Raw genomic sequence first — 27,438 nt, 5'->3', positions numbered from 1 at the left:
GAACTAGCCAGAAAAATGTGGGATGAGGGAGCACAACAGCGGAGCAGAGACTGGGACACTGGAATAGGGAAAGCAACCGTTTATAAAGGCCAGATACCCGTAACAAAAATAAACTTGTGCTTTCCCTCCCTCCCTCCTTTTGATTTTTAAATACAAATTTTGTTTAGGAAAAGTGGAAGCACTGTCTGTTACAAACCAAACCAAACAGAAAGAAGAAGGAAAAAAAAAACAAGGAAAGGAGAGACATTAGAATTAAACACTGTGGAATGTTAAACAGGTTACAGGCTACCGTTCTAGCCAGTGCGGTTAGGCAGCTTAGTGAATTAATTGCTTAGGAATTAAAAATAAATTATTATAAAATAGATTTCTGTACATTTTACATACATATATATCTCTTTATATAAGCAAACCGTGTTGGGCAAGTAATAACAGGGGACTTTCCCATGCCAGGCTCAGTCCCAGCCGAAGTCCTGCCCTGTCATCTGGTAGAACTTCATGTTGAAGGGCCTGTAGAAGTCCCTCAGCCTCTGCACCACCTCCTGGTCGATGTCAGGGTGGGTCCTGCCTTTTGTCTTGCCCAGGCAGTGGGGTTTGCTGCTGCCCTCCGCCTTCTTCAGGCACGGGAAGCCCTTGGTTTTGTTGAAGTAGAAGTGTTTGTCCGTGATGATCCTCTTGAGGCCCAGAAAGTCCTGGACCCTGCCCAGCTCCCCCGCGGGGTCCCTGATCAGCCTCTCCCCGCTGACAAAGAGGATCTGCCCGATGGGGAAGTGCAGCAGCCAGTTCTCCAGGTGCTTGGCGTAGATGCCAATCTGGATGGCGCTCCACGAGGTGTCTATGAGGCCTGTAGTCCTGTTTTTGAAGGTCAGGCTCTCAAAGGTGGGGATGTCAGGCTTCTTGGAGAGGGTCTGGGTGTAGTCCGAGATGGCTCTGGTCACGGGGTCCCGCACCACCACGATCAGCTTGGTGCCCTTGCTCATGGAGGAGATGCGGGCTGGGGCCTCCTTGGTGACAAAGTAGCTGGGGGTCTTCTCCATGGTGATCTGCCCCTCCAGTGTCCTGGGCATCAGCTCCCTGCCAGCAAAACACACAGACATGGGTCAGAAGGGCAAGGAAGAGGAACAAAAATATCCATATGCATTTACAGGTATGTTCACACATAGATACACAAGAATTCTTCTCCCTAGAATGCCTTCACAGGCCATTTGGATCATACAGACAAATCCATTTCCCATTGATTTAGGGATTAAGGGAGGATTATTATTAAAGGCCACTGTATTAGAAATCCAGTTGAGTAATCCCCCAGTTATTCATGAGTGGATTAGCTGAGCTACACTCTGTGCTTGGACCATGGCTGAATGTACCACACCAGCTCTAGACTGGTCAGGATGGGTCCTGAGCTGCACCTGAGGTGGCTGTTTTGGCTCATGACTGCACCACTGAGACCTCAGCCCCAGTCCAGAGCTCGTTTCCCCATGGGAATGAGAGGATGGTACAGCAGAAAAGCAGGAGATCACTAGAGTAAGTCCACCTCATTTTCCATCAGCATTCCAAATGCAAAACTTTTCCCAATTCAGGCAAGAGGGCGCAATTTTTCTCTGGCTTGCCAACAGCAGGACTTCACTCACAGGTGTCCTCTTGCATCCAGTTTCTCCCCCTGCTTTCCTATTCCCTATCACTTGTTTCCTCATATGAGCAAGAAAGGGCATCAAGAGCTGCCCATGGCATCTTCAGCACATCCCAGTCCAAGAGACAAGGAGGACAACCCCACTCCAGCACTGCCCCACGGGCTACAGCAGGCCAGGATATGGGGTACAACTGTGGAGAACACAGCCTCAGTACATGGGCAGGACATTCCTTCACAAAGTACTTTTAAAACTTAAAGCTTGCAACAATTCCACCTTATTCCCTGCCTATTCCTAATTAACCACATGGGGAAAGAGTAGGGAGCTTGCAGAATTGATGGAAGTGGCATGAAGCAGGAAGAGTAATTTTTTCCTATTATTCACTAGGCAAGCTAAAATATTTTAGACCATTTGCCAGTTCTTTCCCTTTATAGCCCTAATGGAGTCATTTGCTCTGGGTTGAGAGACAGTTGAAAAGAAAAGGCAAAAGGGGAGTCAAGTACGAAATTAAAGTTATAAAACTTGATTAAGTTTTCAAAGCATCCACCCAGCACAGAGAAATAAGCAGCCAGCGTGTGATCTGCAAGCCTGAAGCTGTGCTTCCCTCAGCAATAGGACACCACACAGAGGCTGCTCCCAACAGCCATCTCCTCCCTGACTGCTTTCATGCTTCCACAGCAAAAATCACCAGGGCTCTTGCAATTAAAACAGCCACTGATAATTTGTGCTAAAGCCAATGGTTGCCCTTATTAAGAACGCAAGGGAAGAAAGCTGACCAGTCTGTTCTGAGGGCAAATAACAGGGGATCCAGGAATGAGAGGTCTGTTTGCATCGAAAATCATCCCATGTCTATGAAATTTAGTCAGTAGCTGCTTATGCAACCATTGGTGAGCTCACACTGTACCTGGTATTTTACTTCACCAGCCTCTGGCATTGCCTTTGTGCAATGTGTTTACTGGCAAGGGGCACCCAGGGGCTGCACCTCCATCCTCCTGTGAGCTGTGCCTACAGGCTGCCCAGAAAGCCCCTTCTCCACAGTCCCAAGGTGGGAGACATCCCCGTGCCAGACCTGCATGGCACTCGGGTAGGAGTGGAAATGGACGAGGTGGACTGTGGAGGAAGGGGATATCAGCTTGTGGAACCTCCAGTCATGGCCAGAGGTGGTGGCAGCCCTGAAGGCTGGGATTTCAAGTCCACACAAGTGGAGTTTCACATGCAGATAAAAATCACGCTGGTCTACCAGATACCTGGGATGTGAGAGCTTCTGGAAGGCAGGAGCTAGTATGTGTGCCAAAACCAGCAACCAGAATAAAACTCTGACTAATCCTTCGCCTTTCTGGCCAACTCTGGAACCCCATGCTGTCACAGAATAGGGCCAGTCAATAACACTCAAAGCAACTCTTAAATTTGTCGTGGGCTGAGGTAGATTTCAACATTTGCTCATTAAGTGGTGTCCCCTTTTATGGCCACATTTAACCCGAGTTCTATATCCTGCACTGGCCACCAACTGGTTTTCAGCTTGATTTAAGAGGTTGTTTTCCACCCATGAAGTCCTTAATGGCCTGGGACCTGCCTAGAGAGGAGAAAGCTTCCCAAAACATTCTCAGGTTGCCTGTGTTCCACTGAAGCCCTTCAGCTTTAGGTCAGGTTCATTGGATTGCTGCTTGTATGGGGCTCTGCATTTTGGGACTGATTTCTCCCCCAGGACTACTACAGCCAGCATTTATCAGTCTCATGGGAATGATGCAAGGTTTATTTTTCCCCTCCTTGCACAAGAAAGGCATTGGGCAGGGCTGTGAAACAGGAGGAAATTGCTGGGGATGGAGTGCCAAGTCAGTTGATTCAGTTGGGAAACACAGGTTCTTAATTAGCATTTCAGCAAATACAGAGGAGCTCACCATAAGTGGAAGAAAGCAGGGAGTAACTCTTTACCTAAGAGGCATCCACTGGCCTGGCATCAGCCCCTTTGCAGAGCAGTTCATCTCCTGGGCCCACACTGCACTTGTGGCTGAAAGTATTCAGTTCTGGGCAAGCCCAAACCTCCCAGACTGTTATTTTTGGAGCGGGCCTAAATTCCTGGCAATTTAAGAACATTTTGCTGGTGACCTATCACAGCAAGCAAAGCAGAACAAGGCACATTGACACACCTACTGCCCTCAGGTTGGCCAACATGGGCTGAGGCGAGCAGAGGTAGAAGCAGAACCTTCATCCCATGTACAAGGCCTGGATCCACCAAAAACAGCCCTCGGGCCCCTGCTCGTGCTCTCCCTTCATTGGACCACATGGGTGCCAGGCACAGCCCAAAACTGACACCCTCAAGATTGTCTCAGACTCTGCTTTGTTTGTAAAGTGGCTGCATGAAAGAAAGACAGCTGCAAGAGAAGCCAAATATTGTGGCCCATAGAGGTTGTTTGAACCTCTGACAACACCACATCCAGGAAAGCAAAGTTTTACTGCATGGGCATGTCAGTTGTGGGAGCTTTCCCATGGTTTCCATAATCTCCCACAGAGGCACCATCCATCATCCTGGCAGCCAGAGACAGCAGAGCCTCAGGGACAGAAGGAACTGGTACGTTGGCTGGTCTGAACTCATAGTGGTGGAAAGAAGAAGAATTTATTCACATTCAAGCCACAGCTGGAGAAGGGCAACTTGGCCCAGCAGAGCCCTGCAGCTCCAACACAACACCCTGGACATACACTTTGGTGGGAGGAGGACCAGATCCAGAGCTGAGCATAGCTACTCCTGGGGCTCCAAGACAGCAAGGGCCATGCTAAACTACAGCTGCTGCTTTGGGAGGGGAAAGAGGAGCTGTGATGGTGAGGAGCCACGATGCCCTGGCGGGATGCAGCCCCTTGGGAGAAAGGACTGGGGTCCAGCAGAAACCTGCTTTCAGGTCAGGTGGATACAGATCACCCAAGGCAGCTTGTGACCACTGTGGAGCCTCTTTTTCCATGGAGGATTCTCAGGCACCATGGAGACATGGGCAGCTCCTGCCAGCACTGCCTGACACAAGGTGAGAAAGGCAGAGGTGCAGCTACCACTGCTGTCCATACAGGAGAGCAAAGAGAGATGAGAGAGGGAACCAGGCTGTGGGAAATAGCTCAACTGAGCCCCAGGGCTGGATAGAGACACCACTGAGGGCCATAGTGGAAACTGGAGTAGAAAATACAGCATGAAAACCTTGGCAAGCCATCCCTCCTGCCTTGTTATCCTCCTGCCTTCTGGCAACCCGGAGTTCAAAGACCTCTGGAGACAGCATCTGCATCCAAATCATCCTATTTCATAGTGACTATGAACTGTCTAATCCTTTCAAACCCACAAATACTTCTGGCCTTGAGAACATCCCACAGCAGAGAGTCCCAGCACCAAAGCACTGCCTCTACCTGTCATTTGAACTCCATCCCCACTTCCCTGCTTGGGAAGGGATGAGGCACCTGCTTATTGAGCATGGAAGAAGGAAATGAGGATGAGGAGCACCAGCAGACTCCCAGCATCCTTCATTCCCCACCCAGCCCAGCCAGAAGGCGCTGCTGACTAGGGCAGAGCTGCCAGCAGCTGGGTCCCAGCAAGGGAGGAAGCTGCTGCATGAGCACAGCTATGAATTTTGCACAGCTATGAATTTTGCACAGGCAAAGAGCAAGCCCCTAACCCTGAGCTATTAACATGTCAAGAGGGACAGAGGAAAAGCTTTTCCTTTAATGAACATTTCCTCGGTGAAGCCTGCACCCTTCGTAGGCGAAGTGATAGGCTTAGTCTAAAGATGGATTGGCCTACTTTACCTATTAACCACTTAAACTAATGTAATAAAGGCTCTCTTCATTCAAACAGCCCTAATCCCCAGCCCCATGCAGCTCTGAAGCCTGGAATAAGAAGGGATACGAAGATGAACTCAGCCGGGCTGTTGCTTGGAAAGGCACTGGGCGGGGGGGTTTTTAAGCGCAAACTTCTCCAATGTGAAAATCAGACCCAGAGTGAGATAAATTTACAAAGTGGGGATGACAGGTGGCCACATGGTAATCCAATCCTGAAGCCTAATGCCCTTTGTGGCAGCTTTTGTCCGCACAGAGGGGCTCCAGGCTAATCTGCTGCTACTTTTCAAGGAGGACCATGCCAGGGGGTGAGAGGACCCCCACAACCTGTTGCTGCATTATTTGCCACAGGTAGGACAGCCCAGTGCAGGGCAGAGCACAGCTGTGGTGTCTGGTTTTATCCCTGGGGACGTCTGTTGGCCCCCCATGCACCTCCTGCCACAGCCAGCCCCTGCTGGGATAAACCCTCGTGCTCTGCCGGAGCCAGGGCAGGGCTCACCCGGGCTGCAGCCAGGACCGTCTGCCCTGGGGCCACCCCCAGGCTGCCCAGCCAAGGCCCAGCTCGCTCAGGTGTCCTGCTGCCCAGCAGGAGCTCCAGAGCTGAGCGATGGGCTTTTCTTTCTGAGGTGGTTTCATGCTGCGTCCATTCCTATCCAGCCCCTGGAGCTGCCCAGCACCACTCTGGGAGATGTTCCCCCTGCTCCAACAAATTCAAGTAATAAGTCCCACAGGTAAGTCTTAAAACCGGGGTGTCCTGTGATGCAGCTGCAGCAATGGCACCTTCCAGTCTCCAACCTCTCTGCTCCACACCACCACACTTCCTCAATCCTCTGTGCTTCCTCAGTTTCCCTCGGCAAAGGTGATAAAAATCTCCTGGGGGAGATGGAGTGCCCTCACAGCAGTCCCCACAGCAGCTCTGCCAGCAAATACAGCAAGAACACTTTAGCACAGAATTTCTAGAGTTTCCCCCCATAGCTGTTCCCTAGAAGCAAGGAAAACATGGGAAATGTGAGGAAAAGCAAGTCAAATTATTTGGGACATCAGCCACATTTATGCCAAATTAATGTCTGTAACCCACAACCATTTGCTTTGCAGCCCAGCACTGCACACACAAAGCATCTTACCTATCTCTGACCAGTTTCTGTCCCATTCCTCACTGATGTTTCAAGAAGGCAAAAAGTGATTCCTTTTCAGAAAACCCAATTTTGACAATCTGATTTTTCATGGGAAAGTGCCCCCCAGATCCTCCCAAGAAACTGCATAAATTAGATTGAAAAGTTATGGTGAGAAGGTGAATAGAAATACAAAAGGTAAACAACAAAGTTCTTCTCCTATGCTAGGGGAAAACAGATTTTTTAGCCTGCAGAGTAATGACAGAGGGTTTGAAAACCCAAGATGACACCAAGCTAAAGTACAGCCAGTGACAGAACAACCCAGAACATGGTACAACTTAATGCACATGATGAATTGAAGATTTTTTTCTGTATTTTTAATTTACAGGTTGGAAAGCAAACAGGCCCAGCAGTGGCCTGTTCAGTCTTGGAACAGCTCTGAGGAAACAAGTGCAGAAGATGAGGGAGATTAAAGCTGCATCCCCTCAGAAGCTGATTCTTTCCAGCATGCTGCATCTCCCTCTGCCTTGTCCCTACCCCAGGGCAGTTTGGTACCCTGTTCCCACCTCAGCATGGTCCTGTTCAGCTTTGCTCTGGTCAGGATCCCACCAAAGCCAAAGGGCTCATTTCACACTGCACTCGATCTGTCCATCTGTCATCTTAAGCGAAACATTTTTAGTAGGGCTTTACTGCAACAGCCAATTCTCACTCTAGTTCCTGCTGCTTCCCTGCCTTTTCTCTCCTCCCCATATCAATAAATAAATTTAGGCAGAGTGAGTTAATTCTAATATCTTGGAAAAGAGCTGTAGACACCCAGGGAAGGATGGGGTGGTACCTCCATTGGTGGTAGCTTTGCCTTACACTCATCCCCTCTGCCAAGGTGATACCCAGTTGCTCCCAGCTCGCAAGGCAGCATGTTGCTGTCAGAAAGCAGGAAAAATGTACAGTGCTGGCAAGAGCAGCCAGGGGCTGGATCCAAACCACACAGCTGGAGCACATACTGGCACCTGACCACGAGCAAGAGCTCAGATGCTCATCAATCAAAACCCCAAAGCATCACCAGCTCAGCTCCTGAGGCCACCACACTGGTCCCCTCCCGACCCTGTCAGGCCCCCTTGCCTGCATGGCTGATCACAAAACCATTGGATCCCAAGAACACTCCTTAAAAGCAAGGACCTAACCAGCTCTGGGAAAGAATGTTAAAGTAATATAAAGAAAATAAATAACAAAAAATAAATAAATAAAATAAAATAAAATAGTTTTAATTACATCACAAACCCTGCCACCAGCACACAGGTCAACTGGCTTCGAAATTACCTGCTTGGCTTTGACTCTGCTTTCTGGTGACAGCAGTGGGAAAGGGCAATGAGGGAGGTGGAGGAAGAGGAAGAAGTAGAGAGAGAAGCAACAGCAAATTCCTCTTTGGGGGTGTGAGTGCTTGCTGCTTTATTATTTGATACATCATCTTACAAAAAATTTTCCTTGGCTTCAGCTGCTGTTGCACCACAGACCTGTACAGTAGCAGGCAGTCTCTGCTTTTTTATGACCAGTGGTAAGAGCAACATGTGTGCCTTTGTCTCAAGCAGGAGTCTGTTGTTTGGGTTGGCAAATTATACAACAATAAAAGGGAACGGCTGGGAACCAGCCTCGGCCTTTTTGAAATGGATGTAACTCTATCCAGCTCCGTCGAACACTTGCCACGATGATTACACAAACCAGATGATGGGAATTAATGAACTTTGGGGGTGAGGAAGGAGTAAGTGAAGAAGGAGGGAAAGGGGGAAAAAATACGTCGGCCTGAAATTAATGTTTTTCTCACCCTCCCTGCTCCCTGTCCCCAGATCTGCTAGTTGCCCTTCACTTGCTGGGGAATTTTGGGGATCAAAGAAGGGAGAGGACAGTAATTGTGTGTGAAGAGCACCCATGATGAAGGTGCTCTGGGACTTCAATGGGACCAAAGAGCTGGTGGCCATGGGTGGCATCAAGATGTGCCCCAGAGGAACAGGCTCAGGTCTGGCTGTGGAGCCTGATCTAAGCTCCTTTGATGCTGATGAAAAACTCCATCAAAGGTCTGGGGAGTGGGGAGGTGCAGGGCAGTGGCAGATGGCCCTTTCGTCCCACTGCACGTGGCACAGCCGGGACGCACCAAACGGCCCTGGCAAATCAAAGCAAGAAGTGCCCCAAGGAGGGGGCAACACACCACAGCAAATATCATGGCTTAGGATATTTTTGGGGTTTAGGTTTGTTTGCTTTTTTTTTTAAATAAAAGACTTTATTCACCTCTTCAAAAGTCACTGCCTTCAAATCAGACCTAGGAGCCACCACAGAGGCTTGACCCTCTCTATGCTGGGACATGAGGAGCTAACCCAGCCACAGAGCTGAACAGACAGTTTGCAGCAGCATCTGAGCACCAACCGAGACAAAGCAGGGCCTGATCCATGAGGGTTTGTGCCTCTGGGAACAGCGATGGGTACAACAAGCTCCATGAGCCTCTGCTGCAAAGGCAGCCTCCCACCCTGTGCCAGACAAAGCACAACTCTCACCCACATGCCTTCCCTACTGCATGAGATGAAATGGGTCAATTAGAAGCAGTCTCATAACCAAGATATGACATGCCATCCCTTGCAGGGCTGCTGCCTTCTATATCAAAGTGCCACATACGGTGTACCATATAGCTGCAACCTACAGAGCAGGAATGACTTAGATCAGCAGAAACACCTGGTGGGAGCCTTGTCTGCACAGAGCAGGCTTGTGCTTCCACCAGGAAGCACAACAGAGAAGCCCAGGTTCCACAGGGACTCCTGGGCCATGGATGGGTGATGTCACCATCGCTGCTGGGACATGCCAGCTCCTTGGCAAAGGATGCAAGGGCATGAAGGCGGCCTTGGAGGTGGCTGATTGGGGCAATCCCCCTTCCTACCTGAGCTCACGCTCCATGCAGGGCAGCCCCTGGGAGGAAGGGTTCAAGGAGCCGAGACCGCCCTGGAAAGCTGAGAGAAGGGCACCCTCCTTGCAGACACTAACATGAATGTGCCCACAGGGTGCAGTCCTCTCCTTGTGGCCCTCTCTCCTGTGGCCTGGGGATCTCCAGCCCTAGCCAGAGGAGGGAAAGGGCAGAGCAGGAATGGGGCAAGCAGCATGCTGTCCCCTACTGCTTTCTCAGCCTCCATCCAAATTCAGCTCCAGAGGCCTTCTTTTGCCTGATGCACTTCATCCACCTAACAATCCTCAGTTGAACTCTCTTCCAACCCCTTGTCTAGGTGGCTGCCCCATTCCTGTAAGTGTTCAAAGCCAGGTTGGATGGGGCCCTAAGAAATATGGTCTAGTGGGTGGTATCCCTGCAGGGGAATGACATGAGGGGATATTCAAGGTCCCTTCCAACCCAGGACATTCTATGATTTCTCCTGAACCCCTGCATGCACAGCCCATCCAAGGCGAAGCTCCTTGCTTTGCCCATTTTCACCAGCCCCTGCCCTCACACCATAGCCCCAGTCCTTGCACCATCTCACCAGTCCACCCCTCCCTCCATCTCCAGCCTAGCTCCAAGTCTGGCAAGCACCATACCTTCCCCCAAGGAATTTCTCTGCCAGGCTGAGGATGCCCAGGCTACTTGGTCATTCCTCCGACAGAAATTCCTCCAGCTCTACAGAACAAACTCAGAATGTTGCCGCTGTCACTGGGTAGGTGATGCACTAACTGAACACAGGCTGCAGGGATGTGGATTAGGAAGAGCTAAATTTCCAATTATTTTTTTACCTCTTGCCCAAATAACAGCGCAAGATGTTACAACTGCTAAGCAAGAACTTTCCCTCCTCCTTTGCTGGAGCCAGGCAAGATATTCATCAACGTCCCCAGTTCATTACACAGGCCCTCCTCTTCTCTTTATGTAAACACGGAAGCCTCTTTCTACTCCTCACCATACTTAAAAGCTCTGAACTTCCACTAAATAATTATCTTCACCGGGGGGGAGAGGAGCAGCACTTTACATATCAAAGGGCTGCTTTGGAGGGATTTACAATAATTTAAGATGAAATGGTAAATATTCTATTCACTCCAGTTCATCTCCAGTAATAATTATAATCCTATTAGCAAGGTCCCAAGAAAGTGATTTCATTATCATCTAGCGAGCATCTATGTGGATTTCTTGGAGGGGTGGGATGGGGGAGGCCATAGGCAAATAAAGAAGGAAAAGCAACAAAAGGTGCAATTGCCAGCATCTCCCTTCCCCCAGCAGGATTTGGGCTCCATTGTCCCGATGCCTCAATAGTGCTTTGCTCTGAAAATAAGAGCTTTTGAGCGCAGTAAGGGGGTGGGGCTGAAATGAGCATCTTATCCCTTTCGGCCACCGCCGCTCCCCTTTCATGGCCCAGGGTCCCCTTGGTGCCGCTCCGGCCACAAAGAGCTCCCGGTGCTGTTCCGGCAGCCCCGGGCAGGCGGCAGTGCCACAATTAAAAGCTAATTGCTGTTCATGGGTGAGTTCTTTAGAATATTGCCCAGCATCGCCGGGCTGTGCTGCCCACCGCTCAAGTCATGTGAGATAACTCTAATCTGTCTCCATTTCCCCCAAAAAGGACAAAAAGACTGGTTTTGTTTAAAAGCAGAGCAGGGAGAGGGAAGTTCTGTGAAACTCATGATTTAAGGGGGAAAAATCCCCTAAACTCAGCAGGAAATATGACTGAGCTAACTGACAAACTGGGACTAAAGCCCCTTTATCAGCAGATCGCAGCACCAACCGTCTACAGCAAACGGTGTGTTTTATTCCTGCTCCATGTCAGCTCCTCATACACCCCGTTGGAGTGTTTAACTGGAATTTATCCCTGCAGGAGTGCCTCAGCTGCCCCGGTGTAATCCTCTTCCCTCTCTTGTGGCACCTGCAGGGCACCGTGTGAGTCCCCAGCCCCTGCACCAGAAGCAGGCAGCTTGGCTCTGCTCGCTCTGGGAAATCAGCAACTGCTCCAAGTTGCAGACTTGAAACAAGCCAAGATTACTGTCACAGTGTGCGAGAGTTTATTGCAAAGCTGTAGAAACATTTTTCTCAATAAATTAAACAGACAACAGCCTGAAAGGGAGGAAAGAGGAAGAATTTTAGGCATCCAGAGAGATTTCAGTGCTTACAACTCATTCCTGGTAAAAAATAAATTCTCTGGACTGCCTCTTACTCTTTTGCAACCAGAAAGAGCAGCAACTTCTCCTCCCTCCAGAATTTATAGCCTAGAGTTAACATTATGTGTACTAACCTCCTACTATGTAAAGATTTGATAGATCCACTTACAGACTCATTGCAAGACAAAGTTCTGCTCTTGAAGAGTGCTAGCTCAACACATCCTTGCACCAGAGACATAAATTCTTGAACTCAGCTTTACCTAAGTAGCACCAATCCTGCCCTCATGAGAAGCTGAAACCAGCATCTGGACTGGGTAAGCACCTGCAAGCACAGAATGTCCTTGTCCAGAGAAAAGCCAGCAAAGTAAGAGAGTCACGGTCTGGAGTTATTGGCTTAATTGTGGAGACAAAAAAGACAAAAACCCCACAGATCTTGCAAGGCGTTTGCTCGCTCAGAGTAGGCCTGTGCAAAGAAAGCAAAGGAAGCCTGGCTTGGAAGAGGCTTAAAAGCATATGTAGAAATCATAAGGGTGGGATATCCAAAACACATCCATGGTACCCAGGTGACAGGAAGGTCTCCTGCAGCAGGGGATGTGGGCTAATACAGTCCACGTGAATACAGAGACTCTGATCTCAGGGCTTTGGCTTCAGCTCCATCAGGAGAATAACTGGGCTGTCCCCACAAGTCCCAGCCAAAGCCTACACCTCGCTGCCAGCTTTCTTGCCCCACAGCAGCCACTCAGACATGTCCAAGAGGCACCAATGCCCACTGCTCACACCACAGCTTCTTCCCTCTCACCCCTTCCCTGCCACCAAGGCTCAGGCACAAATCCCCAGTGTGGCAGGAGCACCAGCCAGTACTGGTGGTACATTCAGCCATCGACTCCACAGCCCCAAACTGCTCCCACACCCACCAATTTGCTCTCTTAATTGTAGCAACAGCACTAATCCTCTCAAAGTCTTAAACCACCCGGGGCACTGCTCCTTACAGGTCTTCAAGACATCTCTCTTCCTCCTAGGTCTTGGGAAAATAATTTCTTGCAGTTAAGGGAGCAATATAATCCGGTTAAGCCCCAGAGATGTGAGGATCTGGGATTTGGGGGAGGCAGAAGTGGGTACTGAGACACACAGAGTTGGCACTGCAGAAAGAGTGCAGCCTGTTGGCATTCTGCTGCTGTCCCAGGAGCACCAGGTGTTTCAGGAATTAGATGCCCAAACCAAGTGGCACCAGAACTCATCCAAGGGTCGAACTACCCACCACTGCACATGGACCAGCACATCCTCCTGGCTCGTTCCACCTGTGACACCAGAGCACTCTGAGGCTCCTGCCCCTGGCTAGGACACCTGCAGGTATTCCCAATCCAGGTGGCCCCCAGGAGGTTATCCCACCAGCCTCATCCCTACAGTGCCTCTCTTCCAGGCCCTGTTCCAGTGACTCATTTTGCTGCATGCTGGAGGTGGGGAGCCCAGCGAGCGGGGTACACCTCGATCTGGACCCAGAGAACACATCTGGTGTAATCAATGAGGGGAGATGGTCACATCTCCTACCCCCCAGTCATCTGTACGGCAGCAACACGCTGCCACACTGCTTCTGTAGCCCTGCTGCAATAGGGAACTTTGCCAGTTTCCCAGAAAAGGAGCTGGTTCAACAGAAACCACCTCTGGTTTGGGCCATTCTGGGGTGCAGGTCCATGTCAGTTATATGGATATAGATTTCTATGGCACACACTCATAAATCAACTTTCTGGTTAAGTAACCCTGTAGTGACCATGGCAGCAGCCTCTCTCCAGCCACCAAAAAAGCAGCTGAATGTGAGTGGCAAACCCTGGTCCAGCCCTGCTGACACTCAGAAACACCTGACAAATTTCTACCCAGGAGAGCACTACAAGGAGATGAACTTCCCAGGCTTTGCCTCTCCTCTGGGGCACTGCCAAGCCACCACATTTCACCTGCTCCAACTCTGCTAGAAAGAGAGAAAAAAACCTCAACCCACACAGCAAAGAGCCAGCTCCAAAAGGAAATACAAGTCAACAGCCACTCCAGCAAGATACAGGTAAGACCATGTTCCCCTAATGCAATGTCCATAAATCACAGCCCTGCTGAAAGGTCTTTTGTATTTTCCCCAACACAGAAACAAATGCCCTAATCTGTGTGCCTGCACGGGCAGGTAATGAGTTACACTGATAATGTTGCCTTTTGTAAAACACCTGCACGAGTGGCCCAGCATTTGCACAGGGAGGACTTTGTTTGCCACCTTGACACACATCTCTCCTAATTAAGCCCAGCCTTCCTGCTCTGGGTCTTTACAGCCATGATTAGAGAAAAAAGCCTCCTGATAGACTCTGGAGACCTGAGTGATACCCCAGCTCTCACCCTTTGGATCATAACTCATGCTGGGCGAGTATCCCCCCTGATTTGTCTACCCTTGCAGTAAGACATCATGCCTAAGTCAGGCTTGAAACACAGTGCTGAGTTAGAGCCCCAAAAAGGGACTGGTGGCAGCTCTGCTCCTGCTCCTCTTCCTCAGCATGGACATAACAAAGCAGGGAGGGGGAGCAGGGACACTTTATTCACCCAGCAGCACTTTGTGCATTGACATGCTCTGGAACAACTTCCATATCACATCTGAACCAGAGACCACTTGCTCTTCCACAGCATGTGGGAAGGGATCTCACAGGGTGGCCAGGGCCAGACCAGGCTTGAAACAAATCTTGAGACACATTCACATCTACAGTTTTATGAAAAAGCCATGCAGAATCTCCAGGAATTCACTTTCTGCACCAAAAGGGATCCAACAGGCATCCAGCACCACCTGAAGAGAAAGAACTTCAAAACAACAGCACAGAAAACAGTCAGCTTTCCATTTTCATTATGAAGAAAGAAAGTTATGGTTTTTCCTGCCCTTTCTGATCATCTACATATGTTCACAGGCCAAGTAATGCCAACGAGGTTCTGTCAACCCTCAGCTGCACGACTCCACCTGCCTCTTCAGCAACACCCAAACCAGCCTTGAAACTGTGCAGCACTGAGGCTTCTCCTCAGCTGTGGGAGAGGGAAGGGGGTGCCCCTCTGACCATCAGAGGACCTTTCCCGTGGCCAGTAACGGCAGGGAAGAACAAATCCATCAGAGGAAAACCAGGAGGGTGCTCAACCAACTAAGCATGTCCTGTACTCACCAGCTGCTCACTACCCTTAGCATCTCATTGAGTGGGTCAAGAATTTAAAATTGGTTTTGACTTTATTCTCAGCTGAAACACCTTATTAAGTTCTGAAAGTCTCCTGCTTCCTTCTCAGAAGGGAGGGGTGGCACCAACCCCAACCATCACTAATCTGGGCACTGACCAGGTCAGTGTGACCCTCATTGGGATGAGCTAATTTTGCCACCCACTGGAACAAAAGGCCTGGCAAATTAATACACCGGTGATCCTCTCAGTACTGATCCCTAAATGCATTTTAGCACAAATGGGATTGTCACCTCAACTCATTTGTTAATGGATTTGTGATTTGCTCTCATAAAGGAGTAGTGCTGGAAATCAAGATCTCTCTGTGGCAAACAGGGAAGTGAGACATCTGTCCAAAATAAGATTTATTCCACCAACATCTCTAGTCAGGCCAGGATGAACCTCCTGATTCTCCCCTCCCTTTGACACCTCACATCAAGCATCCAAAGAGAAAACACAATTAATTTCCAGGACTAAAATCCAGCATGCCCATTGAGGCAATCAGGCTGCAGGTTTGTGGTGCCACCAGATCCCTGCACCCCCAATGACACAGCAGGACTCGGGGTAAAGCAGAAGGAACCAAACCAGCCTTGGGAAGGAGAGAAATTCCCAGTGAAGGAGGGAGACAGGTGCCAATTAGGGAAACATGAAGGAGCAGGTCTGTCTGCAGACTGCCTTTCTGCCCAGTCATTACCTGGGATCTTGGCATGGTCATAAACAGTCAATGACACCCAGCCAAGAGCTCTTTAAAGAGCAGGCTCAGCTGGTGAAGATGCTCTGCTGCAAGTACAACAGATGCAAAGCACTGCTTCTCATTAAAAAGGTATGCACATAATTAGAGACTTCACATGGCCATACCAATGATTTGATCTAGTCCAGAGCACTCAGGCACTATTTAGGAGGGCCTGTTTGCCATTTCTGATGGCTTGGGCTGTCTTTGTGTGTAACCCTGCCATCTCCTCACACCCCATGCACTGCCATGGCAGGTCCATGGCTATGTTGACAACCAAGAAGGACTTTACGAGTAAAACTACACGTGCCAAAGCCCTCCAGCATCCCACCCTGCTTTCATTCAGAGCCAATTTCCTTCCAGAGCCAGCCATGGGGCTGAATTATCCATAGGTCCTTCAAGCCCTTGTACATAAAGAGCACCGTGGACCAGTCTGCCAAGGCCTTAGAGCACAACCCAAGTGAAATGACTTTTCCCTGAACACTGAGGACTCTGAATGACAGCTATTATTATTCAGATGAAACCAAGTGTCAGATTAACAAATCAATGGGCATAAGAGATATAAAATGGGTGACTATTGAAGCTTTTCAAATACCCAAACATATGGATGAACCAAATGTGAATTGTAATTGACTCACCCACACCTTTGATCTCTACACCCTTGGGTTCTTAAAGAGACAGCACAACCCCCTCTGACCCAGCTGAACTGCTCTGGGATTCCATTGTGAGCCTCTCAAAGTCCTTTCTCTCTGCCTCCATCTCCAGGATGTAGATGCAGCCTGGTGCTTGAAAAGTGAGAGAAGTCAGCTCTGCCTTGGAGAGCCGGGGAGCTGGAGATGAACAACGTACGCTACCAAAACACAGCCTCTCACATGGAGCCCACCACCCCGAGCATCTCCACCAGTCCTCACCCTGGTGGTGGCCCTCAGTCACCTAGATGTGCATCAGGAAATGTCCTAGGAAGCAGCAGAAGAGGGTCCAGAGCAAACATGGGCAGTGACGATGCTCATTGCCCCAGTCCTGGAGCCAGACATGGGGTCTCTTTGGTTTTCAAGGATTTCCCTGTGCAAAACCAAGGGCCAGACTTTGCTGATGGGTTCAGGGCATGTATATGCCCCTGCTGTAAAACCTGGGCTGGTCTGGAAGAGCTGGAAGCTGCTCTGCCCTTCTCCAACTGCCTTGACAGCACATAATCACTAATGCTTGATTAAGAAATCTGATTTTTAATTTTCACTAAGATGTTTCTGCAGATACATTGGAAATAACAAAGAGCTTAAACAAATGTTATCCCTAATTTTTTAAATTTGGAGTTTGGAGAGAGCTTCAACCAGTTTTATATCAATACATGAGAAAATGAATAAAAGAGCATTATCAATTTTGATACCATACAAACCTCAGCTCCCCAGGAGTCACAAGACAAGCAATTGTTTGGGTTTAGCTTCAAGCCTCATTACAAACTTAAGTTTTCGTAGCTCTTCCAGGAAACCTAGCCCATCTTATTCTTCCCCTCCATTCTGCAAATGCCACACAAATATGCCTTCAGGGAGGTTTTGAACCCCACACTGCAGCTTCCCCATGTTGGGAACAAGCTGTCCAGCTTAGCTCTTGCTATACTGAGTCTCAAAGCAAGAGGGGCTTTGGAATACCTGTTACTGAAGGCAAATGCCAGCAGCTACTCCCAGCTCGGGGCTCTTCCCCATCAGGCATCACCACTGAGTGAAGGGATTCGCTCTGGGAAGGCAGAGATTTGGCATGTGCCCTGTCCTCTGGCACCAGCAGTGGGTTTGGTGGGGGAACTGGGTGGGGCAGAGCAGGCATTGCTCTGCCCCCGTCATTTCTGGGCTCTGACCCAGCTGTGCAGCTGCTTAACCCAACTGCGAGCGCTGCTGGAACAGCCGAGCCTGCGACAACTGCAGGGCTCACCCGCAGAGGAGCCCCGGAAGAGGAAGACTGTGGGGAGGAAGGAGGAGAAGAGGAAACCCACGGGCTCTTAAGCTACTTTAGGACCACATGAGCTTTCTGTTTATATATAGCCCAATTAATTGTTACACTGCATTGAGCAGTTTGACCTTGGAAGCATCTCCAGGGGGAGGCAGCAGTGGCAGTGCACCAGGGCAGCTGGCCAAGGCTCCGGTGTGTGCCTGGTGGCTCCTCTGCAATTACCGGGGCACACAGCAGCTCCTGGCCCCTTTGGGCTTGCAGCAAACCCAGGCTGAAACCCTAACCGGCTATTCCACTTCTGCTTTGGCAAGGCTGATATCTCCTCTCAAGGCTTCCTTCCCTGCTCAACACCCTGTATTAGCTATTCCCTCTGCTTTTCCAAATGCCATGCAGACAGCCCAAGGCTCATTAGTTACCAGACCAGCTCAAGAGGAAAATTAAAAGGGGAGGAAAAAAAGGTGTTACAAGCTTTGTGTTAAGTTGCAGCAAGTCAATGCACTGCAGGGAAAGGGAAAATGGGCCTTGCTAAGCATGTCCTCAACAAGGGGCAATGCTCAGGCTGCCTGGCTTTTTGTAGCTTGCTTTGGTTGGTCCAGCCATAGTAAAGTCAGAGCAGGAGCCCAGGGATGTTCAGAGCCACCCAGACATCTACCACTGCCCCACTGGTCACAGGTGAGACCTTCATGAACTTGCTCCATTCCAACCCACTTGTGGAAGATGGAGCCCCCTAGCACTCGGGACACTGGCTCTGATCTAGCACAATTCACTGAACGTGGCACCAGAGTGTGTGCAGGGGTTCAGAGCAGAGGCACAGCACCTCAGTGGCAGGCAGCACCTTTGTTCCCACACGCAGAGACGTGGGGCACAGCACAGTCACAGGGTCCCTCTGCAATTCATCTTTAGCAACTGCATTCATGGCCCTGTGTACAAACAGCTGAGGACCGTGTACAGCCACTCCGGGACCGAAGGGCTGGGACACACCTCCTGTTTACTCCAACACCTCCTGATTTCCTTCCAAGTCTAATACATCTTTAGAAAAACAAACGGCAGGCACGCCAAAGCTGCAGGCCTTGCCAGTTGTTTTCTTTTAATATTTCATAGCTCAGTGAAGAAGCAAAGCAGTTTATTAGGAAGATGCTGGGGTTTCATCCTCCCCCTAGTGACAAGAGGATCCATGCTCTGAGCCTGCTCAGCCTCTGGACCCCATTCCAAATCAAAAATATTACTGGAGCATAACTCCAGCACAATTGCTCTTTCACTAAATGAACACTTTTCCAAAGATATCCTATGCCTCCCTGTGCCATTCACCCACACTTGAAGTTTAAGTTTTCAAGTTTCAAGACTTTCAAGCTTTAACGCAAGTTTGCGTTTGATAATCAAAAGAGGCTGAAACCTTGGGGCTTTAATATAAAACTTGTCAAGATACTTTATTGAAGTTAGTAATTGTAACAGATTTTGGTTTCTGTGGGGACATTTTCTGCACAGTGACATGGATACACACAAAGGGTTTGGTCTTGGAGCCCATCTCTAGGCAGAGTTCTGGACTGCGTTAGACACAGTCATGTTTGGGAACCTGGTTCAGTCTGTCACCACATGCTGCTGAAGACTCGTCTCCTCATCAGAGTCAATTTCCCACATGAAAAAGTGTATTTTTAAAGGGAATTAGTGTAGCAGAATACAGTCATACTCCGTACTGTTGGACCACATTTGTGGCAATGCAGGATTTGGCCTTGTGTTTACTTTTAGGAAGGATCTGTCAAATGCACACATCCAGCTATAATATTGTACATTGGCACATAAAATGAAAGCCCGTGCACAATAATTCTCCCTCTCTTGTGGAAGAGCTGCCTGCTGCATTGACAGGAATGCAAAGTCTGTGTCAGTTCCAGGGAAAGGTTACAACTGCTCACTTTTATTACAAACCAGCCACTTTGGTGTATTCGTAGAAATCCCCTGTACCAGCAGAGAGGACTGGCCAAATTACAGCTCTGACCTATGGAATTTTATCAGCACAACACTCACAATAAGACCAGGACAAGGGAGGATGACACCCACCAGCACAGGGATAGCAAAGCCAGGCTCCCTGTGTGACACCTTACAAGCCACATGGAGGGCAGGGTCAGCCACGCTGCTCTGCATCCCAGACAGGCTGCAAATTAAACTCTGGGTCAGACCTGCTGCCAAACAGAGCCATGACTCCCTTGGTGCCAGGGCTAGGTCACACCATCCCTCTATAGAGATGTTCTTCCTCCCTCCCTTTTCTGTATGGAGAGAAGAAAACAAAACTGCTGTAGAAGCAGGCTGGTTCCAGGGCGTTTCCAAGGAGGTTAACGCAGATGTAAAGCATTGAGCAGAACCTGGAATTATTTTTCTCTAAATAAAGTTTCTCTAGCCACCACATGGCAGGACACTGCCATGATCACATATCTTGACAGAAAGATTTTAAAAATGAAATTATTCATTTACCAGAAATCAGTGTGAGATCTGCCAGCACCACCTGTACACCTATTTTTCTCTAACATTCCCACCAACATCATCTAAAGTCCCAAACACCAAAGTTTCTGGTCTTGTCGGAATGATTCCTGAGGCCACAGGGCCAGGAAGAAAGGTCAGGCAGCCAAGCAAGCCAGCTCCCAAAAGCCCCTCCTCATCTCTGGACTTTCCCAGTACAGGGGCACCACATGCTAAATCATCATCACTGAGGTAATTTCCTCCTCCTTCATGGCTATTCCTAGGAGGAAAACAACCACAGGGAATACGCAAAGCCAGCATGGCACCAGGAGAGATTGTCCCCACTGGATCACTATTATGAATGGACTAAGGTACACCGCACATCCCAGCCAAGCAGACCCTGCTCTCCCTAGGTGGAGACAGAGGGATGGCACAATCTGATGCCCTTTCCCACTTGTCTCTGCCCTACTTCTCACCACCTTCAGACTGGGAGCAGCTCCTTGAAGGCAAAGTTACACCACCACAAACGCCTGTCCTGAATTCACCCCTCCTTTCCTCTGAGCCTGCTGATAATCAATATGTTTTGTCACAGGACCCCTTGCTTCCATTAAGAAAGCTAAGATAAGGTCCATTTACTCCGTTGCCTTCTGGCTGCTGCTGGGCTGAGTACCTTTAAAAAGTACATGGTGTTTCTGGAAAGCTAATTAAACATACAGCAAGCTGCTGAAAGACCTAGAATTGCAATGGTTAGGGCAAGCCCCAGTACAGTCATCAGCAGCAAGTCAGGACCCAGCACAGCACTTAGTCATTTCCCACAAACCAAGGAAGAAGCCTCTCCAGCCTGTCCTCATGCACCACATGGTGACAACAGGTAGTAGCTGATAGCCCCTGACCCACTAATTACACCACTGAGACAACGTGCCCCACTATTTGTTGTTCTTTGAACCCATATGTTACCCATCCCACGTGGCCCTGGCCCATTCATTATCACCTGAATCCATTGGTCACCCATGGTCATACCACCAGGAGACATGAATCCTGTGCTGAATGGTCACTAAATTAGACTTCTTCCTAATTAAATAGCTCCAAACCCAAGCTCAAGTGAACAGAGCAGCAGCAAGAGTGGCCCAAATACAGGACATTCTTATCATCAGCAGATTGGAAATACAGCTCCAAAGAACAGTAGTTTGGGTAGAGTCTCTATAGCCACTGCATGCAGGGCTTGCTGGATGCTTTTAAAAACAAAGACTTGCCTGGAAGTGCCTTGAGATATCCAACGCTCGGGGTGTGTTACAGACACCTGCCATGGTCCACTTGAAAAGAAAAAAGTAATAAATCCCAAACTCAGAGCTGAGCCCGTGGGTTTTCATTCCCATCATTTTCATGCCAAGGAGCACAATGCTCCCGGCAGGCCACGGGGTCCTGCACTAACACGATTAGCCAGGCAGATCCACCATCCGCATCCGTCACCCCCAACGCTTGGTCAACTTTGAAAAGTTCAGCAGCTCAACAGGTGAGGCCATGAAACCCGATCACAACAGACAATGTCATCCCCCCAGCGTCGTGCTGGGAAGAACTCGTCACGTGCGTCATATCGGGCAACATGCTTGAAACAGAGCAGTGCACTGAAACCCCAGCAACACGAATAATCTTTGCCATCTGTTTGAACAACTCAACCCTCCTCATATCTAAAGGAATGATCCCATGCAAACACAAGGGCCTTGCTGACTGATTATAGCAGTCCAGCCCTTCTTTTGGGGGCCATTTTCCTTTCCATTTCCATTTTCCCAACGTTACACAGCAGCTCAGGACACATCGTGGGGAGCCGCTGCAGTGGCCAAGGAGGCACTGAACTCCATGCACATTCTGAGGGGGCCACTAAAAGTCCCCAGTTGCAAGGTAATAGTTGAGTTTTAATTTTTTTTTTCACATCAAGAAAATAAAATCTCAATACCAAAATTGTTTGGCAAAACCTTCCCAGAGAACACAACTGTCCTTTAGGAGATGCTTGTTCTGACCCAGCGCAACTCACAGGAATGCAGTGGAGGAACCAGTCTTTGCTCAGATGCAGTCATTTGCACCCAAAGTCCAGTTGGGAGTATCAGGACTGTTCCCACACTTCCTGGGGCCAATAAATCCTGTGACACTCAGTGGAAACCAACCACAGTTCTGTCTGTGCTGCTGGGTCCAGCATCACTGGGAAGGCAATTAAGCAGCAGGTATTAAACCTTCATTAAAGCAGAGATTATAGACAATGGCCAAACACAGGGGCAAAATCCTGCCTTGCTCAAGATTTGGTTCATCAGGGCTTTCACCCCAGACTTTTAACCTTTTTCTTCCCTTGCTCACAGCCTGGCCAATTGCAAGCACCAGCTTGTACCCCCACACATTCCTTGGGGGAAAACAAAGCAGGCTCATGGGAAAAAATACGAAAAATAAGGAAGTTTCTCACAATTTAAGAATTGCTTTCAAGCAGCACTTTGCACCCTAAATTCCAAACAATTTCAGGCTCTAAGAAATGCATATTTGAAACAGTTTATCATGCACCACCAGACCACAGGGCCTGATCCTGCTGATCCAAATCACCCAGTAGCAGCAAGGACTTGAATTAAGGCAACCTAGGAGTAGTGGGAAGAAAAACCACGAGCATTTTAAGAATTTTCCATAAAAGAAAAGAAGAAAAAAGAGGTTTCCCTGGTGCACTGCTAGAAGCAGAGGAGCGCAGCCTCGTCCTGCTATCGCAGTTACAGCCGGCACAGGCGCGGCAGAGATGTTCCTAGCAGAGAGCTACAGACTTGAAATATAAATCAGTGATGCTGAGTAGGGCTGACAACATCAGCCCAAGACAGGAGGGACTGGGCATTACAGTCCACTGGGCTGAAAATAAGAACAAAAAAAGAAAAAAACCAAAACACGTAACACTAATGACAATCATTTTTTCTTACAATAATTAGAAGACAACAGGCTTTCAAGTCCATAGGACATTTCAAAATGCATCATTGTTGAATCAAATGAAGAAAACCATAAAAGAAATTCAACAACTGATTTTCTATGCATGGAAGAAACACTTCCACCAAGCTCTACAGTAAACCCCAAAGAGAGCAATGACATCCCTGAGGCTGCTCAGCCAGACACATGCACACAGGCTGTGGAGCTGAACTCCCTACTGCCACAAAGAGGGAACTTCTCTACTACCCAAAAATTCAAGGCACTTCATAAAATTAGTTTGCAATAGTGGCTGGATCCCATTCCTCCCCTGTCACAAAACATATTTTCACTAGAAGCAGTTAACATGCTGTATTCATTATGGGGCGGGGGGAGAAAACCTTGCAATGTGCATACAGAAGTTATTTCCACCAAATTTTAGTTATCTCACTATCGAAAAAAAATCATTTAATTAGTCCTGTTTCCCCCCTGCTTATCAGGAACGATACTCAGCACCACTTGATGCTGTTCTGCATTCCACACTACGGAAACAAACCAACAGATTTCATTTCACTTGACAGAAAATGGAGCAAGGAACAAGTATGTGGTTCCTCTTTCTAAAGTTATTTTCAATAGATGAAAACTTCAGGCAGAAACAAGCAGTTAAACAGAATTAATCACAATCACCCAAAAATAAGAATCCATCAAGCTAAACAAGTAAGTCTCATGCCCCTCTGTCTTGAAAATCTGAAAAAGCTTTTGGATGCCAGGAACAACTTAAACAAACAAAAACTCCTAACAAACATAAAAGATTTAGTCAATTAGCTAAAATACACTTCAAATGAGACATGGGTCAAAAATTCTATCTTCATCTTTTCAAAGCCAGGCAATTGGATTTGCACTGCACTCTGAGTGCTGAGGACACAGTAACTCCCCCAGTTCCAAAGTTGAGTAGATTGGAGCAAAAGCATCTGAAAAATAAAGACAAGGCCTCCCCAGCTCACTGCACCATGCTGACACCACACAGCTTCTACAGCATCTTTAATCCAACTGTATTGAAACACTATCAAGAAGATACAAACACATCTCCTTATTGATACTAAGATAATAAATAAAAGCCTCATTAGGTCTGGGAGAAATAAACGTGTTCTTGAGGAGTGCTGGGAAGCCGAGATTCACTGAAGTCAGCAAGAGCTTGGAGTTACTACTCTATAGGATCTGACTTCTAATGACTAAATTTATAGGAACAAACTTCTGTATCTAATTCTAATTAAGTTAGAAAGAATGCACAATATATAACAACTTGTCTGCTGGTTTTCATCCTCTCCCAAGTATTTTGCAATAATTAGTTCCCCCCCAGTTGACACAGGCCCCAGTCCCACAGACAGCCACACTCCCATCTTCGGGGTAAATCACACACAACTAATTTCAAGGCTTCCAGCATGTCTTGCTGCTTGAAAGCATCACCATTCAGACCTCAACATTCGTCAGACCTCAGCTAAAACAACCCTGTTGCAAAAATACTAATGAAAAACTACAGTATATTTGCAGGGATAGGGCCCACACTGCTCAAAATTCAGCAGCTGATAAGGTGAAGCTTTAGGAAGCTAAACACAATACCTGTTCTCCAAATTTAAAAATAATGTATATCCTTTAAATATTGGCTTTCACCCACTACATCTGGGATAACAGATGAACTCAATCATAAAGATTATTCTCTCCTTCTCCCCTTCCACCTCCTACTTGTAAAAGATTAATCAACCATTTTATGGTCTAATTTAGGTGCTTAATTAAAAACAGAGTTCAACACATACAACACCATTTTGCTGATAAATCCTGACAGGATTTCTGCTCTGTTATATGCAAGTTCTTCTTTAAAATGGGAGATTTTTAAACTCAGCTGAATTTACAAAGGTTTCATTTGGGCTGCTGTGGGACAACAGCTACAGACTCCACCGGGATGACAGAATTTCCTAAAACGAAACGGCTTTCAAAGACTTCCTCCTCATTAGATCTTATCCTTCACTCATTTCACTAACTGCTGGGAGATGGCAACATTAAAAAAAAAAAAAGAGACATAAACCTAAGCGGACTTGTCGGGTGGGAGTTTCAAGACTACAAAGAGGTTACAATTCGTAACTTCACAGCTCCCATTTAGCTTCAAACTTTCCATCTCGGCTTCTTTAGCATTCCTGTAAACACTCAGTAGAAAGACGTATTCAAAACACCCCTGATAAAGAAACTTCAGTCGGAAAAGGGTGAGAAAAGCACCGAAACGGGGGTCGCCCCTCGTTCGGTGTCCGATCGCGCTTCTCCTCCGCACCCGCCGCCGCCCTCTCCGCCGAGCCCACCCGCACACAGACATCCCGGGCCGGGCTGCTCCTCGCAAAATCACTTACAATTACATCCATCCTTACAGGATACAAGGACAAGTTTATAATTTTCTCCCAGTGCAAAGGGTTCATCCCGTTCCCGACGCGCCCGTTACCCGCTACACCCCACACCGCTCCCGCAGTCCAGCGCCGGGCGATCGATCAGCTCCGCAGATGATTACGGGGAAGGAGAAAGTTAACGGAGACTGAATGCAGGCAGCGAGTGAGGAAGTTTTACCTGGAACGTGGAGCTGCCGCCTGCCAGACCCAGGCAGCGCTCCCGGAACGGGTCAAATCCCCTCCAAACTTGCAAAAAAATTCACAAATGGGTAAATCCTCCCCACCTCGCCTCCCCCACACAAAAAAGGGAAAAAGAGAAAACGGGTCAAGTCCCACCCCAATGGGTACAAAAAAACCCCCAAAAAACAAACAAACAAAAAAAAAACCCGAACCAAACGGGTCAAAAACCCCGCAAACACGCGGTCGCTGAGCGCACCGCCCGCCAGCCCGTGCAGACCCGAGAGACACGCCAGTCATCCCTCAGCAACACCCTGAGCTGGAGGAAAAGTACTTTTGCTCCAGCAAAAGACCGGGAAGTACAGCGGAATAAGAGTGTTTAAAAATATTAAATTAATATGTAACCTTCATAAAAAAATTTAATAGGGTTTGGCTCGCGCAAAACCTGCAGACGCTCCGCCGCCGCCTGGGCTAACGGAGACCGCAAGTTGCGCTCTGGCTTTATTATATTTTTAGGGGTTGATTTTTCGGGGGAAAGTATTTAGCGGAGCATTTTCTCTTCGCCTCCGACGCTCCCCAACCTGCTCCGGAGCCCGGGGCGGCCGCATCCCCGCACCGGGGCGGCGAGCGCAGGACGGCTGGGATCCCGTTCAGCCCCGTCCCGCTGCGGGGCCGCCCCGGCCCGGCCCGTACCTGTACCAGGCGAGTCCCCGCTCGTAGTTGCGGTCGAAGAAGTGGGGCTCGGCACCGACGGCGCGCACGTCGGGGTGCACCCGCAGGAACTCCAGCAGCGCCCGCGTCCCGCCCTTCTTCACGCCGATGATGATGGCCTGCGGCAGCCGCTTGGTACCGGAGCCGTTGAAGAAGCTGGAGATGGGGCTGCCGGCGTCGGGCGCTGCCCGCTGCTCCTCCAGGCTGCTCTCCTCGCCCGGCTCTCCCGGCAGCAGCGGGGGCAGCGGCGGGGCAGCCCGGGGAGGCGCGGGTGACCCGCGGGTCGTCAGCCCGGCGCAGGAGCCGGCGCACGAGTAGAACATGTAGAGCCAGAGGAAGAGCATGATGAAGAGCAGCAGCAGCCTCCGCCTCAGCGGCGGCAACGCGACGGGGACATCGAGGCAGCGGTTCAAGCGCTGCCCCATGTGCCCGCGGGCGCACCGGGATGCATGGCTGGAGCCCGCCCGGCTCGGCTCGGCTCTGCCCGGCGCCTCATGGGCACCCGCGGAGGCTCAGCACGGCCCCATCGCCGCCGCCGCCCGGCGCTGCCGCCCGGCCCGCTCCGCGCCCGCCGCCGGGAGCACAGGCAGAGCGGCGGAGGCGGGGCGCGGGCCCGGGGGACGGGCGGCGCCCTCGGCCAATCACAGCCGCGGGTTCTCGCATAATAAGGAGGGGCGGGGCGAGAGGAGCGGAGGACGTGTTGATTGGCTGGCGGCAGGAGGGGCCGCACCGTCGGGGCCCCGGGCCCGTTGGGCATCCCTGGGCGGCTGCCGGGGGCTCCGTGCGCCGCACGCTCACTCCCAGGCTGGGATTTCCCGTGCCCTGTGCCTCCACGGCTGCAGGGAGTCGCCAGGCACTGGGGGCATCATGGTGTTGGAGGCATCATGATGGTTGGGGGCATCTGTCATTTTTTTCTCCTCCTTGTCCCCAGATACGTGGATAGCAAGGTTTCCAGGAAAACTTTATTGTGGTCTTTCAGTATCTAAGTGGGGATTATAAAAAAGGTGGGGACAAGCCTTTTAGCACAGTCAAGGGATAATGGTTTTAAACTAACAGAGGGCAGGGTTAGATTAGATATTGGGGAGATTTTTTTTTACAATGAGGGTGATAGAATACTGTATGAGGTTGCCCAGAAAAGCTGTGGATGGCCCATCCTTGCAAGTATTCAAGGCCAGGGTGGACGGGGCTTGGAGTAACCTGGTC

At 49.3% G+C, this 27,438-nt stretch overlaps 1 protein-coding gene across 1 annotated transcript; it reads right to left on the bottom strand.

The window, feature by feature from the left end:
• LOC129128128 (heparan sulfate glucosamine 3-O-sulfotransferase 3B1-like) lies at positions 1-26,805 on the bottom strand. Its single transcript, XM_054645245.2, has 2 exons — positions 26,218-26,805; positions 1-1,071 (listed from the first exon to the last, which is right to left on the bottom strand). The coding sequence occupies exons 1-2, from the start codon at positions 26,658-26,660 to the stop codon at positions 453-455; spliced, it is 1,062 nt and encodes a 353-aa protein (XP_054501220.1). The 5' UTR covers positions 26,661-26,805; the 3' UTR covers positions 1-452.
• Positions 26,806-27,438: the final 633 nt, after the last annotated feature.

Source organism: Agelaius phoeniceus, chromosome 19 (genome assembly GCF_051311805.1).
Source record: "Agelaius phoeniceus isolate bAgePho1 chromosome 19, bAgePho1.hap1, whole genome shotgun sequence".
Classification (NCBI taxonomy): domain Eukaryota; kingdom Metazoa; phylum Chordata; class Aves; order Passeriformes; family Icteridae; genus Agelaius; species Agelaius phoeniceus.
The sequence above is the reverse complement of the archived record's forward strand: the minus strand, read 5'-3'. Positions and strand labels throughout refer to the sequence as shown.

Excerpts from the sequence above, each read along its gene's own strand:
- LOC129128128 (XM_054645245.2), bottom strand. The coding sequence starts at position 26,660 with ATGGGGCAGCGCTTGAACCGCTGCCTCGATGTCCCCGTCGCGTTGCCG. Across the intron at positions 1,072-26,217 it reads CGGGGACTCGCCTGGTACAG|GGAGCTGATGCCCAGGACAC; the intron begins GTACGGGCCGGG and ends TTTTGCTGGCAG.